General features: G+C 26.0%; 1 protein-coding gene across 1 annotated transcript in view; it reads right to left on the bottom strand.

Moving 5' to 3' along the window:
- LOC129959988 (intermembrane lipid transfer protein VPS13B-like) overlaps positions 1-14,487 on the bottom strand; it is a 200,936-nt gene extending 186,449 nt beyond the window's left edge. Inside the window, exons 1-5 of the mRNA XM_056072952.1 lie at positions 14,376-14,487; positions 10,346-10,443; positions 5,692-6,207; positions 3,366-3,666; positions 1,885-2,069 (exon numbers count right to left, since the gene is read on the bottom strand). Coding sequence (XP_055928927.1) covers positions 1,885-2,069; positions 3,366-3,666; positions 5,692-6,207; positions 10,346-10,432 — 1,089 coding nt within the window. The 5' untranslated portion in view covers positions 10,433-10,443; positions 14,376-14,487. The remainder of the gene's footprint in view (positions 1-1,884; positions 2,070-3,365; positions 3,667-5,691; positions 6,208-10,345; positions 10,444-14,375) is intronic.
- Positions 14,488-15,307: the final 820 nt, after the last annotated feature.

Genomic DNA, 15,307 nt, shown 5'->3' with positions numbered 1-15,307 from the left:
GCGTTATAAGAGAATCCAAAGTATTTTTTCTTCTTTCAGTGAAGTCTGATATTTTTATTGCACATAGGAATATAATTATCTTGCAGTCAATACAAAATTTAATATTCAAGATAACTAAACCGCTTTTTTAACCACCCATTAAATCAAAATCGAAATATTGAAAAAATTTCCAATTCCAAACAAAATTCAAGATGTTCAAATAATATAGATCTGTAGATTCAGCATCTACATCAGGCTATAAAATTTAACTTAACACTTCTTTGCATACAAAACAAAAGTTACCACATGTATTTCAAATAGAACCACAGAATTCACAATACTAACCAAGACATCATATTTGAACATTAAAAAATAATTATAACTATAATATAACTAAATTCAATAGAACATCAGACAAGAAAACAGTTTTCAAGGTTTCATATAATAAAAAACGTGAACAAGCTTATTTTAATCAGCTTAAAAGCCATGAAAATAGTTCAGTGTTATATGCTTTCAAACAAACAAAAAAGAAATTCTACTGTTTTCTTAAAACACTAGAAGAATTACTCTTATAGTGTGTAGTGCATGCGGCAAAAATTAAATAGATATTAAATATAAATAGATCTCTCGTAACATCATCATGAATTGGATTTCTCTCTCTCTCTCTCTCTCTCTCTCTGTGTGTGTGTGTGTGTGTGTGTGTGTGTGTCTGTCTGTCTGTCTGTCTTTAATTTCAATATAATCACTTTCCAAGGTTTTATCTTAATTTAGCTCATAGTAAAATTCGCTCGAATATCTAATTCGTATTGATAATAATAATAAAAACCTTTTTCTGAATTTTAAAATGATGTAAAATAACTTTTGTGCTGTAATATTTTCGGAAATTATGGCGGGAAAACGTCAAAAATTTCGCTTTTTTTAGTTAATTAGATTTCTAATTAAAATTTCCAAAAAAAATCCGTACGAGGTGCACATATTCCCCTCTTTTCACCAAAGTATAAAAACACACACACATGTATGCAAAGTGTAGTAACTCTAAATAAAATGGTCTGGCCTGTAGAATGCCAAAACACGAACAGATTAACTTTATTATTAGTAGAAATTAAAATTTATCTGTATTGAATAAATTTGCATTTCTGAAATAAGTATTTCTATCTAAATTGTGCCAAGTCTAAATTGTTATTTCTTTTCATTTAGAAATAAGCATAACTCGGAAATTTCTTGTAGACAGATATGTCAAACTTAATGCGGGAATAGATGAATGTGAGAGAAAAATTTTACAAATGGATACTTTCACATTATATATGATGTATAAAAATTGAATTTTTTGAACATTTTACTATCAATATCCACAAAGTATTTTCATACAATTTTCCATCTTATTTAATGAAACTTCATAATAAGCTTAAGTGCAATATGTAGGGAAATGAGCTTTCCTTTTTTTGGGACACACTGTAAATGATAAATAATTTTTGTGTTAAATCTATTGATTACTCACAAAACTGATGTCTGATCGTCTTCTTTACTCACAAAATACTATTTTCAATCCTCTGTCAAAAATGAATTAATCCATTTTTCTAAATTAAAGAAGTGAATCAACCCCTTTTCAATTCAGAAACATATAAATTTGTCAAGCATATCAACATATGTATCATTGTAGGTTGTGCTGGCTTAATTTTCGCTTCGGACCATTTTCTTCTGATGCCGAAATAAAATCCATTTTTTTTTAAAGAACTAACTATAAGATTGTCCTTATGTCTCTGCTTTATTATACATGATTCAGAAAACTCATATTTAATAAGGAATTATAACAGTTAATGACAGCATACCAGATTTCAATATACACGAAAAGGAAATGTCCGTCATATAGATGAAGTATTCAGCTAATATTGTAACAATTCTTACCTTTAAAACACATGAACTCTTGCCAATATATATTCCAAATTGAAATATCTTTTTAGATTTTAAGATATTTGCTTCTTCTTGATCTTCTTCAGTGTTTGAAGAGCTCCATAAACCTCCAACATCAGGAACAAATGACCAAGCCCAGGAACCCCAGCTGTCATCCTGAGGTGTATCTTCTGCTTCATCTATGAAAGGGAAAATAACTTATCAAAATGTGTCATGGAGTGATAAAAAATGAATTTTCTAATAGAGATTATATATTAAACAAATAGTTAACCTCATTTTGTTTTGATCATGATTTATTACATTCATATTTTAAAGTCTTTATCAAGCATTTTCCAATGGCGATTATATATTAAACAAATAGTTAACCTCATTTTGTTTAGATCATGATTTATTATATTCATATTTATCAAGCATTTTAATTTATCAATATTTTTCGAATCGTTTAATGTATATCACAAACTAGCGAAGAAAAGGTAAGGTTTAACAATAAGATAAGGAGAGAAATTGTAATATAAGAATAAACAAACTGACAGTATTCAAAACCTTGCTAAAATATTTTACCTAAAAACTTAAACATTTAAAACCTAAAATATTTTAATTAAAAATAATACAAATATATAGATTTCGACATAATTTAATTATAATAATCTACTAATGCATTTTTTTGCCACTTAATAATACAAATTTATAGATTTCGAAAGAATTTAATTATAATAATCTACTAATGCATTTTTTTACTACTTGGGAACTTAATTTCAAGATGATGATGATAACATGATAACAATAATTTATAGGATAAAAAGTAAATTTATTTAAAAACATGGGATTTTATGTGAGTTGTGAATAATGTCAATAAAATTATGAGAAATAAAATATTCTGTAACCAAAAGAAGTTAATTAACCCAAACCAAGATAAATATTTTGTTTTAAAAAAATCAAAAATAAATATATGAACAACATCCAAAATGTAATGTCAGAGTAAAAGAATTTAATGAACATACATATGAAATTATGAAATAAATCAGTTTCTTGATTAAAGGGGAAAATGCAGGAATGCAATGATTCATGGATCAAAGTTATTTCATGCGGTTTTAATTATATTTCATCTGATGATAATTTATACATTATTGTAATAAAAGTTAAACTTAAAATCGTCAATACTTCATTTTGAACTTCTAATGTAAAATACTTTTTAAAACACATACTTCATCATATTAATTTGTCATTTGTAGATGGATACCAACAATGGTGAAAATTTTGATACATCATCTATATATTTTAAATAATGTAATAAACAACATCACAAAGAAGCATGATTCCACATTGACTATTTCTATTATTTAACCACTTTTAAATTTGTATAATTTAAAACACTGTAACACAAAGACAAAAGATGCATTGGTAAAATGAGAAAGCAATAATCCTTAAATCAATAATTAATTAGCGATTTTATGTATAAAATACGAAATTCAAACCTAATTCATCTTCAGGTAAAACAAGTTTCAGTTCAGAGACATCTTCATGGACTTTCATATTTTCTTGACTAGTCAGATTACTTCCATTATGAAGAGCTATCACAAGATTTAAAAGTCTCAAAAACATCGGCAACTGTTGATCTGTCAAAGAAAAGTCTAAACTCTCACAATACATGTGAATTCTTGTTAAAGAGGGATGTTTAGAATGAGGCGCTTTATAGACACTGTACATACGCCATGTGGATGAACACCGATACAAAAGAGGATCTTGGTATGTTTCAATTTTACCACTAGCATCTCTCTGAAATAAAAAAAAAATCAACAAAACTAACATTTTACAAAAATAAAAATATTGAATAAACAATAAATAAGTTTTCTAGACTGAAAACATTTTAACAATGCAAAATATAATATCTAAAAAATACAGGAAGATATATTTTGATATCTTAGAAAATTAATGAATTATTAGTTATTTATCTTAGTAGATACACAATAACACACACCATGAGAACTCATTCATTATTTTTAAAAAATTAAGAAAACTGAGCTCAAATAATTCAGGAGGACGAAAATAAACTGATTTATTTATTGAGCAGCAGCAGAATTTTGAAAGCTTAGAGGTCTTTATTTAGAAACAATATGGAAAAAGAACAGCTTTATATAGTGATATGATAGGTGCAAAATGATACTTTGAAATGAGTGAATTTGAGATCATTGATGTTTTCACTTGGATATCACAAATAGACACGATTTATTATTAGCACATACGATCAAAAGTGACAGCTCAGATACGAACATTACTTAAATATGAATTGTTTAAAATCAATATTAAAAAAATATTTGAAAGAAGTGATCTTTTAAAAAATATTTTTAATTAAGTTAAAATGCATACTATAATCTTATAAACATATTAGCCACCTTTGGCGACCAGCCGGTTCGACAATCTTAATGTTCGTTAAAATTTTAATAATTAAATATTTTATGCAATTCCTACTTTAATAGCTTCTTCATCAAAATATTTTAAAACTTCAAATTTTGATAGTCATATAATTCACTCATAATATTATAAAGGCCTTCAGTCATAACGTAAAATGTATCTCTATAATTTTCTGTTAGCTCCAGTAGAATTTATGCTTTAAATTGAAGTGAAAAGGATTAATCTGTAATTAATATAATTATATTTTTTACTGAAGCAAAGCATTTTTTTATAATAACAGAGTCACTGAGTGTTTAAACTTTATGGGCTCTAAAGAATATCTTTCGTAATTTATGTAATATTTCAAGAATTTGTCAACAAAATTTTCTCAGATTCATCATGAACAGATCTATTAATTAACAATGCTTAATTTTAAATGCTTCAAACACTAAGAAAATAAAATGAATCGTTTAAAATAATCGGTCGAAAACAGGTTTAAAAAAACTACTTAAAAAACGATGTACTTAAAACTATAAGATATACAAAAAATATATAACTAACATAAATACAATTTACTTACAAAAGCATGCAACTAACCTAAAAATAATTTAAATCATCCGTTGATAATGGTTGTCATGTCAATAGTCAGAACACAATGCACATGCGTGAAATTTCTTCGCCAGTTACAGTAACGCAAATGCGTGAATTTTTCTACGCCAGTTGGGGTAACGCTATGCAGATTATACATTTTTAATTTCCTTTATTCTGTGTTATTTTAATTCAAAAGTACTTCAGAATGAATCTGAAACATGGCTTAATTAACAATGTTTAATTTTAAAGGCGAAAACATTAAGAAAATAAACAGAATCGTTTGAAATAATCCGCCGAAAAATGTTAAACCTAGCCTCATTACTGTTGGGAGAAAAAAAAACTGAAGCCTTACTCATTTGGCGGTGGGGAAAATGGAAGATTTTTTTTTTGGCGGGAAAGTTAGTTTTTAATTAATAATTAAAATTTCAAAAAAAGGGACCCCAGGTGCACATTCCCGACCTCTAAGGTATACATGTACCAAATTTGGTAGCTGTATGTCAAATGACCTGGCCTGTAGAGCGCCAACACACACACACACACACACACACATTGAACTTTATTTATAAGTATAGATAATAGAGCTATAATGCAACTATGCGTAACTTAGTTTCTCCAACATAATTGTAACTTGGAAAATTATTTAATCTAGTATTTAAACACTTCAGACTAAATATACACAGATAGGAATTCAATGATATTATAGCAATCCAGAATTCTAAATATCTTAATGAATTTTAAAATTATAGTTGAAATACTCAAAAAACTTTTGTAACGGAAATAAACTACTAAAAACTTCTGGTATAAGAAAACAAAACTTACTTTATCTAAGCAAACAGTTAAATCTTGCATGTAAATCACTTTCCTAGATATAGTATCAGCCATATTTGTATCAACAAACGCTTTCTCCCATTTTTCATTAGCATTGAAAAGTTCTACTGACTTGATATTCAAAGACAAAACAATGTCATCTTCAACATATTTCAGAACAACATTGTTGCATATTATACAAATATTGCTAACTACACGATTTATTAAACTTTGAACATATCCAGGTGGAGCTTCACCAATATCTGGTTTTTTCAATCCCCTGGTAGATAGATGTTTTTTCGGACGAGAATCTGAATCAGTACTATCTGTGCTGAGTTTCAAAATGCATTCAATTGTATTAATGGTGATAACAACCGGTTCAGATCCTAGTTTAGTCCATGGAACATGTATACGAAGTTCATGAATGTGCCCATTTACAAATGTAAATGGTAATTGTAGTTCTTGTTCTAAGACATCTAATCTCAGATCTAAATTTGAAAATAAAGCATCTCCGCCCCAGAGTGAGAACTAAAAGAAGAAGAAAAAAAAAAAAAAAAAAGGGAAATACAATCATAAATAATCATTTCAAAAACAATAATGCATATTATAGAGTTTAATGTAATAATCTGTAATCTGATGTAATGCATTACAGGTGTTTAACTAAGAAAACAGAGAGAGAGAAAAACATATAGATTTTTCATCAATTTTGAACATATAAAAGTCAATCAGAATTTCAAAATGCAAAAGCAAGGAATGTAATAAGAAAATAAATGTTAAACAATTCTATTTTGCATCACAACTAAAAACAATGTTAACATATTATCAAACTTTTGTTTAACTCATTAATATGAGTGAAAATATTCGATTAAAAGATAATAGCTTATAGTAAAATTATATATTAATTTAACGTAATCTATTAAGCCATGGATTTAAATATAAATACAGTAAATACCCATATAATTGTATTAGATATTTGGAATGTCAACATTTTCAATTTTTTCATGGTTAACAAAAGTGACAATAAGAAAGAAAACCTTACACAGCAGTTCTACAATTAATTTAATCATAATTGGATTATGCACAATTTATACAAAATAAAGGAAAAATACTGCTAATTAGTCAAAATTAATGTTGAATTTTCACTAATAATAGATGTACTAAATAATTTACAATTCAAGGTACAAAGGAATAATTGTCAATGGCTTTTTAGTTGTATAAGTAGTGCAGAAAAACTAAAGTGAAGCAAAGAATATTTTCATCAGGTATGGAAAGATGATGTGTTGGCAGAAACACAAACATAATATGGAAGAAATCTAAAACTTATTTTGAATACCTTCCATACATTATTTTACTTAAAAATTCAGGTACTCTAATTTTTTCAAGTTGCAAATTATGATTTCAATTAAAAATGCCTATATTTGGTTGCATAAATTAGTAACTGAACTTAAAGCAGGTTTTAATAGTTATAAACAAAAGAATTACTGAGTTTGTAAAATGAAATTACTCGATTCAATTTCAGTAATAATTTCAAATTTTAGCATTGAATCATTTTTGTGTTTTTTAATTCAACTACAAAACATTTCATATAATGCTATGGGGATCTTTTTATTTTATTTTATTTTTTACTATAACAGCTCAACTATTAATGCACAATATAAATATTCATGTTATTTGAAGATATATTTCAAAATTCTCAATAACCTTACAAAAAAATTCTTAACATGAGCACACAGTAAGAAAGCAAATGAGCCCACCCTGACTTCCAAATTTTTTACTGTTCCAATACTCTGTAGGAGTCTACAGTTCCTTCTTTCAGAGTGCCAATTCCATTTACTTACCTTGGGGTAAAAGCTTATTACATAAAATCAACCTTTTATTGTTAATTTTTCATCACTCTTGGAAAGAAACTTTATATTGACATCAAAGATTTCTTTTTTTCTAGAAAACCATATTTTTGACTATCAAACATTCAATGATTATAATTTAGCAATTCAATTTCTTGATTATAATTTAAAAACAAGTTGCATTAAATGAACTTCCATTTCACAAAAATGAGATTTTTTTAAAGCTTTTTTGCAAGTATCTTTCATTATATAAAAATTTACAAAAATCCAATTCACAGAGTTAAAAATGTAGAAAGAAATTACAAATAAATCAGCCTGGTAATTAATTTTAAATTTAAGAAATACTGTACTTATGTAACATCCAAAAAAAATCATCAGAACATCAAAAGCAAAAAACAATCAACTTTTGAACTTCACTGATGAAAAAAAGTTGCTTGTATTTTAGGTTTTGGTATAATTTTCAGAGATGCAAATCCCTTTTTATATTCTACAAGGGAAAAAATTCACATCCAAATATCAATTCTCATTAAATAATTAATCATATCACTGTTGACTCATGCTTATTTTTTTAAAATAAAGATATGATAATATAGAGAGTTATACTTAGTAAAAATAATTTATTTATGAATTCTAATCTAATTTATAATTTTAATATAACACATTCTTTCTAATGAATTTTCAATAGAATTTTCATAATTAATTACTAAAAAAATTTTATTAGATTTCTGATCTGACAAAGGAAGGTTTAACGCAATGATACTAATTTTTAATTAATTCAATCAAGAAATGAATTAATTTTTTCGTAATTGTTTTGGCAGCACTACTTACACTTATTTATAAATATTTAGAAAATTGTGGTTAAATATTTTTAAAAGGTTATGAAGCATAAAGTTAAAATAGTAATAAATAAAATACATATGTAGGGACAATGTTATTGAAATTGATATTTATAAAAGTTACCTGAAATGAAAACTTCTTTGCAAATTTTATTTCCAACAGTAAAATTAATTTCTTACACCATTGATATTTGTGTGATTATCAAATTGAATGAATATATGATTTCTTTTGATGAATTTCATCAAAATTTTGATACAAATCCCTTATTCTGATTTTATGACTTCATGCTTCTAGCTAGTTCTGTTTATGAACTATCATGTTTATATACACACGGATAAGCAATTACATTTTCTGACGGTGTGTGTGTATGGGGAGGGAAAGCTTTAAAACATGGAGATTCCTCAAGATTTTGATGTCAGACATATTTGGCAATTATATTACTTTTTCTTGATATACTCTGAATTCGAGAAGAGAGAGAGAGACAGAGAGAGAGAGAGAGAGAGAGAAAAGATTTAGGATTTTACGTTAGTTTATAAGTGTATTATGGTGCCTTCCAAAGTAATTGCATTTTATGAACATGTAATCATTCAAACTTCTGACATTTTATTCAAAGTAGATTAACACTAAGATGTGGCACCAAAACTGCCATATTTGATACTTTTTAGGAAGTAAAACTTTATTTGGTATGGTTGATGAGAATCAATATTGTTTGTTATGGGAGATCAAAAACTGCAGTTGTTTTACATGGGTAATGTAAACATGCCTCAGTGCACAACTGTCTGTATAATAATTAAAATAAATTAATTAACATAAATTTCTAAAATTTAATTAATAAAAAATTTCGAAGAACAAGAAAATATATTAAAAAGTTTTACTCAGTATGTGAAATTAAAAAGTTTTTATTACAATTTTCACTACTTGCCAATTAAAGGGTTAAGTTCCTTGAAACTAACTGTATCCTCCTCAAGTCAGAATCCCTTAAAAAATTTTTAATATGATTGCACAAAACAATAATGCAGTTGCAGAAATTTTAAAAGTACTCCTTCAAAACTTTTCAACATTTAAAAATATCTAAAAGAAAATTAATTTTAAAATTCTACATATCTATCTATAATTTTTTAATTAACTTTTTTTTATTTATGATTAATTTCTTTTCTTTTCCTTTTATTGTTTAATGCTAAGTTTATTTAAAATGTTTCCATAACAGAAAAATAGTTCAAACATAGTTCCTAACAATGTGGGAGCTGTGTAGCTGTTAAAGAAACTTTTGTTAGTTAATTGCCTACTGACAAACAAGAGTACATTGTAAATACACAAGCTCAAGAGAAGGAAATTGGGACAAAGAGAAAATACAATACTCGAAATCCTTTTACAAATCAGGAAAACCTTTTGCAAACAAATAACCCAAATCTTCATGCTCATTGCCTGAAGATTCAAAAGAAAACTGTGTCAGATAGTTAATAGATTTGGATATTACAAACAAAACCAAATAAAAAAAAAGGAAATAAAATTTATATAATGAAAAAAATTGAGAGAACTGCTGTAATTTCACAGCACATATATATTAGCCATCACAGAGTCATTAAAAAAAATCCATTTAAAAGTTGTCTTTTAGACCTAAGACAAGGATGCTTATTGATAATGAATTAACATACAAATTTCTTTTATTCAGAATAATGCCTGTTTAAGTTCAGCTTACATTTTTTAGGTATATTGATGTTTTAATAAGCAAAAATAGATTTCAAATGCAACTGAGTGACAGCACTGTATGTCAAATGATACAGATTATATTTTGATAAATAGTAAGAAAAATTAAAAGAAAAAAATTCAATTTAAAAAAAATAGTGCAAAGCAAACAAAAACATATTAAACGAGAACATTCAAATTTTAGAAAACATCATTACAAAAAGAGACAAAATTTGATTAATTAAGATTCTCATATTGTATTTATTGGCAGTTTCATAATTAATGATAACAGAACTCACCTGAGAGTCTTCAGGTTTAAGATTCTTAATGTATTTGTCCACATAGCTCAAAAGTAGGGGTGTAATATATGATTCAAGTTTGAACATATTCAGGAAACCTACAAATTCAAAAGTGAGTGATTCATTTAATTTATTTGAAACAATTAACAACTTACCCAATAATTACTAAAAAACATTAAAGAATCAGTCAGAAATGACAGTACCTTATGGATTAAATAATAAAAGAAATGAGTGACAAATGAATTCTTGAACAAAAATTTGAAAAGCAATAAATAAGAGAACATTTGCCGATATTTTCCTCCTCCCTCTTTAAGTAATGGAAATACAAAAATATTATTCCCATTTATAGCATCTGTATAGTATATGCATATAATCAAATTTGTACTGCAAACAAAAATAGTATAAAATAAAACATCTTTATATTAAAAAAATAATAAATGGCATCAAATTCAACTTTCCACATTCATTTTGTATACAAGTATTAAATTTTGAAACTTCAAAATCAAGCATTATTTCTTGCCACTATCTAGAAATACTGTACACATTTTGAGTTTTTATATTTTACACTGAATTCAAAATATACAATTCCAATTAATTATTTCTTTTATATAGTTTTCAAAGAAAGTTTGAACATCAAGCTTTACATAAGGCAAAATCAGTTGCAATGGGATAAATAACATAAAACTTAAATATCCATCCTTTTCCAAAGTATAAAACTGATTAGAAATTAACTAATTCTAAATGAAACTGTTTCACAGTAATGAAACATGAAAATCGTAAATTTAATTTATCAGAAAAAATTGAACACAAGTAATATTACTTCATTTATTGATATTTCGTGCCAAAAAAGTAAACAAGACTATTGAAAAATAAATGAAGAGATAATGTAAAATTCATCAAATTGAGCTAGGAAATAAGTGAAAAGAAGTCATCAAAGAAATAACACCATATTAATATATTAACATAGAGCACAGAGGTATTCTCAAGAAAAATTTTTAGTGTTAATGAAACAAACTCTAACCAACTATTTGATAGCTAAAAATTATAAGGTAGATTATTTGTTTACATTTTTTAAAATGTAAAAATATTTAATTATTGTCATCTTTATGATTATTTCAATTATGTACTTATTTCTTTTCAATTGGATATATTATTTTAACACAAGGTGTACTCCAAGAATTATTTGTTAAACAAATTACAAATTTTGTGAACTATATAACGATAATCTGAAAGAATTTTCGATGTAAAATAGCAGGTATAAATTCCATGCCATATATTTTGAAGCTCTCCCCAATTAATCAGAACTCGTATTCATAAATCGAAAACTTTTCATCTAAAATAACAAATATTTTTATTATTGAAACAAAAATCATAATTGAAAATATTATTTCTGACAAAGGTACTTTCTTTAAAAATTTGAATTTTTAAGCAACTTTTCAGGATTTTTTTCTTACGATGCAGTAACACATTTAAAATATTAAACCAAATTGTGGAGATATTATACAATATTTTGTGCTAATAGGGTTTACCAAAATCACCTTAATTTACTTCATATCTTTTACTAAAACAGGTAAAAATATCCAAATTCCAATAATTTATAAATTTCTGTTTAAGCATGTATTATCTACTAGAATATGTCACCAACTCATTTATCAGAAGTTGACTTAAAATTTGTTTAATCTTTAAATATGTATTATGGTATCAGTTTATCATTTCGCACAACATTGTGCTTGTACTGCATAACATCTTGACATATCGCACTACATCCTAGTGTCTCATCAGATGTGAATGTGTTAAAAATAATTCAAATAATAAATTATAATCCCAAAAATTCATAGCAGGTATTTAGACTTAAACCCAAAAATTAATTATCGCAAGCAAAGAAATAAAACATTAATGACAAGTTTGTCTACGAATACTGTTATTGTTTCCCTTAAAGCATTCTTAATAAATATCGTTATGAATTAACAAAATTAAGAAGGAAGTAAAGATAAAATAAACAAATTTTATATTTTTAATGCAATTGAAAAATCTGAAGATTTCACAATATTAAAATATCACTAATAGAAATGGGAAAATATTAAAAGAATTAAACTGAAACAGAATGGTCAATAAAGTAGAAAAATTCTTCATACAGTGCAGCAAAGCCAATTCGAAGATAACAGACTGCAATGAGAGTGTAATTTGTCCAAAAATATGAATTCAAAAAATTTTGGTCAAAACTGAGCACACCATGAGAAATGATAATATTAAACTAAAAATAACAATTGAAATCTCTTATTAATAAGCAATATTTTCATAAATAATATACAATTACTTATATGTTAATTCTTATAACTACAATTTTTTTAATAATATAAATAGATAAATAAATTATGTTAATAAACAAATGGCAAACAATATTTCAAATACGATAATTGAATTGTAAAATTTCAAAATAAACAATATAGTTCATTACTAACATGTTCAAATTCTTTTTAAAAAGTGGGAAATGGTTGTCATATTTCTTTTTTCGTTAAACTTACTCTCCAACATTCTTAAAATCATTATTCTGTTACAATTGTTGACGCTGAAATAACCAATCAAAACAATTCGAGGAAAAAAATACATTTTTAATCTGACTTCAAATTATATGTGATATTTTAATATCTTAATAGAACATTCAAGAGATCAGAGAAAAGTATGTATTACTAATTAATTCAAATTGAAAATGATCAGTTTAGCTGATTCCAGAATATTCTATTTTACTGATAATGAATAATCTATGATATTAAATTAAACCATATAAATTATTTACTGATATATAAATTTGAATACATTTTTTTAAAATTTATACTGTAAGGAAAAAATACAGAATAAAACTTTTTTATACAAAAAAATTTATATATAACATTAAATATAACTTACTCCAACTCATTTTGCATTTGTTATAAATATTTTATATTCACAGAAAATACTTAGTCTCACTACTATCCAAAAATATTACAAACAATTGAACTTCTCATCTAAATTCAAAACATACAGTTCCAGTTAATTACTTCCTTTGTTTACATTTCAAACATAATTTTAACAAATTACTTCTAAGAACAAATAAGCTATAGCATGATTAAGAAAACCATTCTCAAACTTCTACTATTTCTTCAGTTGTAGCAAATTTTAAAACATATCATTAAATTTAGTAAGAATTAAATAAATAAGATAGCTTTTTTGTATTTGGACATTATTTTATTACATCTCTCATTTCTTAAAGATAATAGATGCCATGTTATTTGACATAACAAAACAGCTGTAATGTCATTCTTTTGACAAGTTTTTTCTCTTGGCAACATAAAAGGCTACCAAGATTCTACTGAAAACAAATGAATGGCAATTAAAAACAATCAAACTGAGCTAAGAGAAAGTTGCCAGTGAAAATAAGATTATTTATCATTTATGCAAATAAAATGTACAAAGTTTTTTCTCATTTACAATTTTTAATGTGTGCAAATTAACTAGTTGTGAATAATCATAAAAGTTATAAAACTATATATTTGTTTACAGTACTTTTACCTATTTTCAAGTGTTGTCTCGTTTTAAGTAATTTGATTTTGAAACTTTTTAAAATCATGATCATAATATTTTTAGAAATAGTGAGTAATACTTACCAGAACTACTTTGCTATTATTTATAAAGAAAATAAACATTTTCTGAAATTAAATGAAGGCGATCAACAAGAATTACTTTTTATAAATCATGGGTTAAAATTTTGTGTAAAAAAAAAAACAACTGTAACGATTCTAATGTTATCACATGAAATTAATTCGAATTACTATTTCAACAAGGTAAAAAATTTTATCAATAATAATCTGAATTAATATTCTTAAGAAAAATTAATTATAAAATTAATTTCGGCGGAAGATTCTTCTGATATTTGATTAAAAAAAACTACCTCAAAAATTAAACAATTTCTTGATTTTATCTCTACTAACAAAATTTTAAAACATTCGAGAAATGATAATATTTTGTAAATATAGCATAAAAAAGTAATTACTTCAAAGCGGAGGATAAGGAAAAAATATTTATTTGCAACAGAATGTTGTGTTTTTAATACATTGGCTTCGATACTGTGAAAACAACACAGTATCCACGTTTCCAAATCGAAAACATTGTCGGAACAACACGGGAATATTGTTTTGGTTTAGACGCGCAAGCGCATTGGTTCTGCGAAAATAGCCAATAAGGAAATTTCATTGAAGTGAAGTTAAACACAAGAACGAACACGGTCAGAATCAATCAGAACACATAAAATATGACGTCATTCAACGGTAGTTCTGATTAATTGTAGGGCGACGTAAATCTCCCCTCTTAAATTTTCTATCTGTAGCTAATTGTTCATCGGTCAGATGAGCCTGTAACTCGGGTAGTATATTTAAGAATAACATTCAATAATTTATACGGTAAGTGATAATTTGAAGAACTCGAGAGATAGAATTTTTCTTAATAGTTTATATTTATAAGGTAAGGGGGGGGGATGTTAGATGCAGCTGGTGCTTTTTATGATTTGTTTATTATTTCTTGGTTATAAACCAGAATAGTTAAAACAGAATGTTATATCTTATGAAATTATTACTAAACGAAATCCGCCATGAATGCTCATCAGTTATTTTCTATCCAAATTTGCTCGCGTTTTTCATATTTGAAATGGATTTTGCGTTTATTGATTACTTTATGCTTTAGGGAAAGTCTTAATGCCCGAAACACAGAGGGAATGCTGGCAGAAAGCAGATTATATATATATGGAATTACGAGGGCTTTATTCTATGAAATCCTTTAGCTTCAAATTGCGCCTTTAATATCGACCAAATCAACCATTCGCTTGTCTGAGAATTAATTAATTAATTAATTTGTCCTTCTCACATATTGAAAATTCTCACATTTCAAAATGTAGTTGCTAGGAAAAATTTGTATAATGTCTTTTCTATT

Source organism: Argiope bruennichi, chromosome X2, assembly GCF_947563725.1.
Source record: "Argiope bruennichi chromosome X2, qqArgBrue1.1, whole genome shotgun sequence".
NCBI classification, from domain to species: Eukaryota; Metazoa; Arthropoda; class Arachnida; order Araneae; family Araneidae; genus Argiope; species Argiope bruennichi.
The sequence above is the reverse complement of the archived record's forward strand: the minus strand, read 5'-3'. Positions and strand labels throughout refer to the sequence as shown.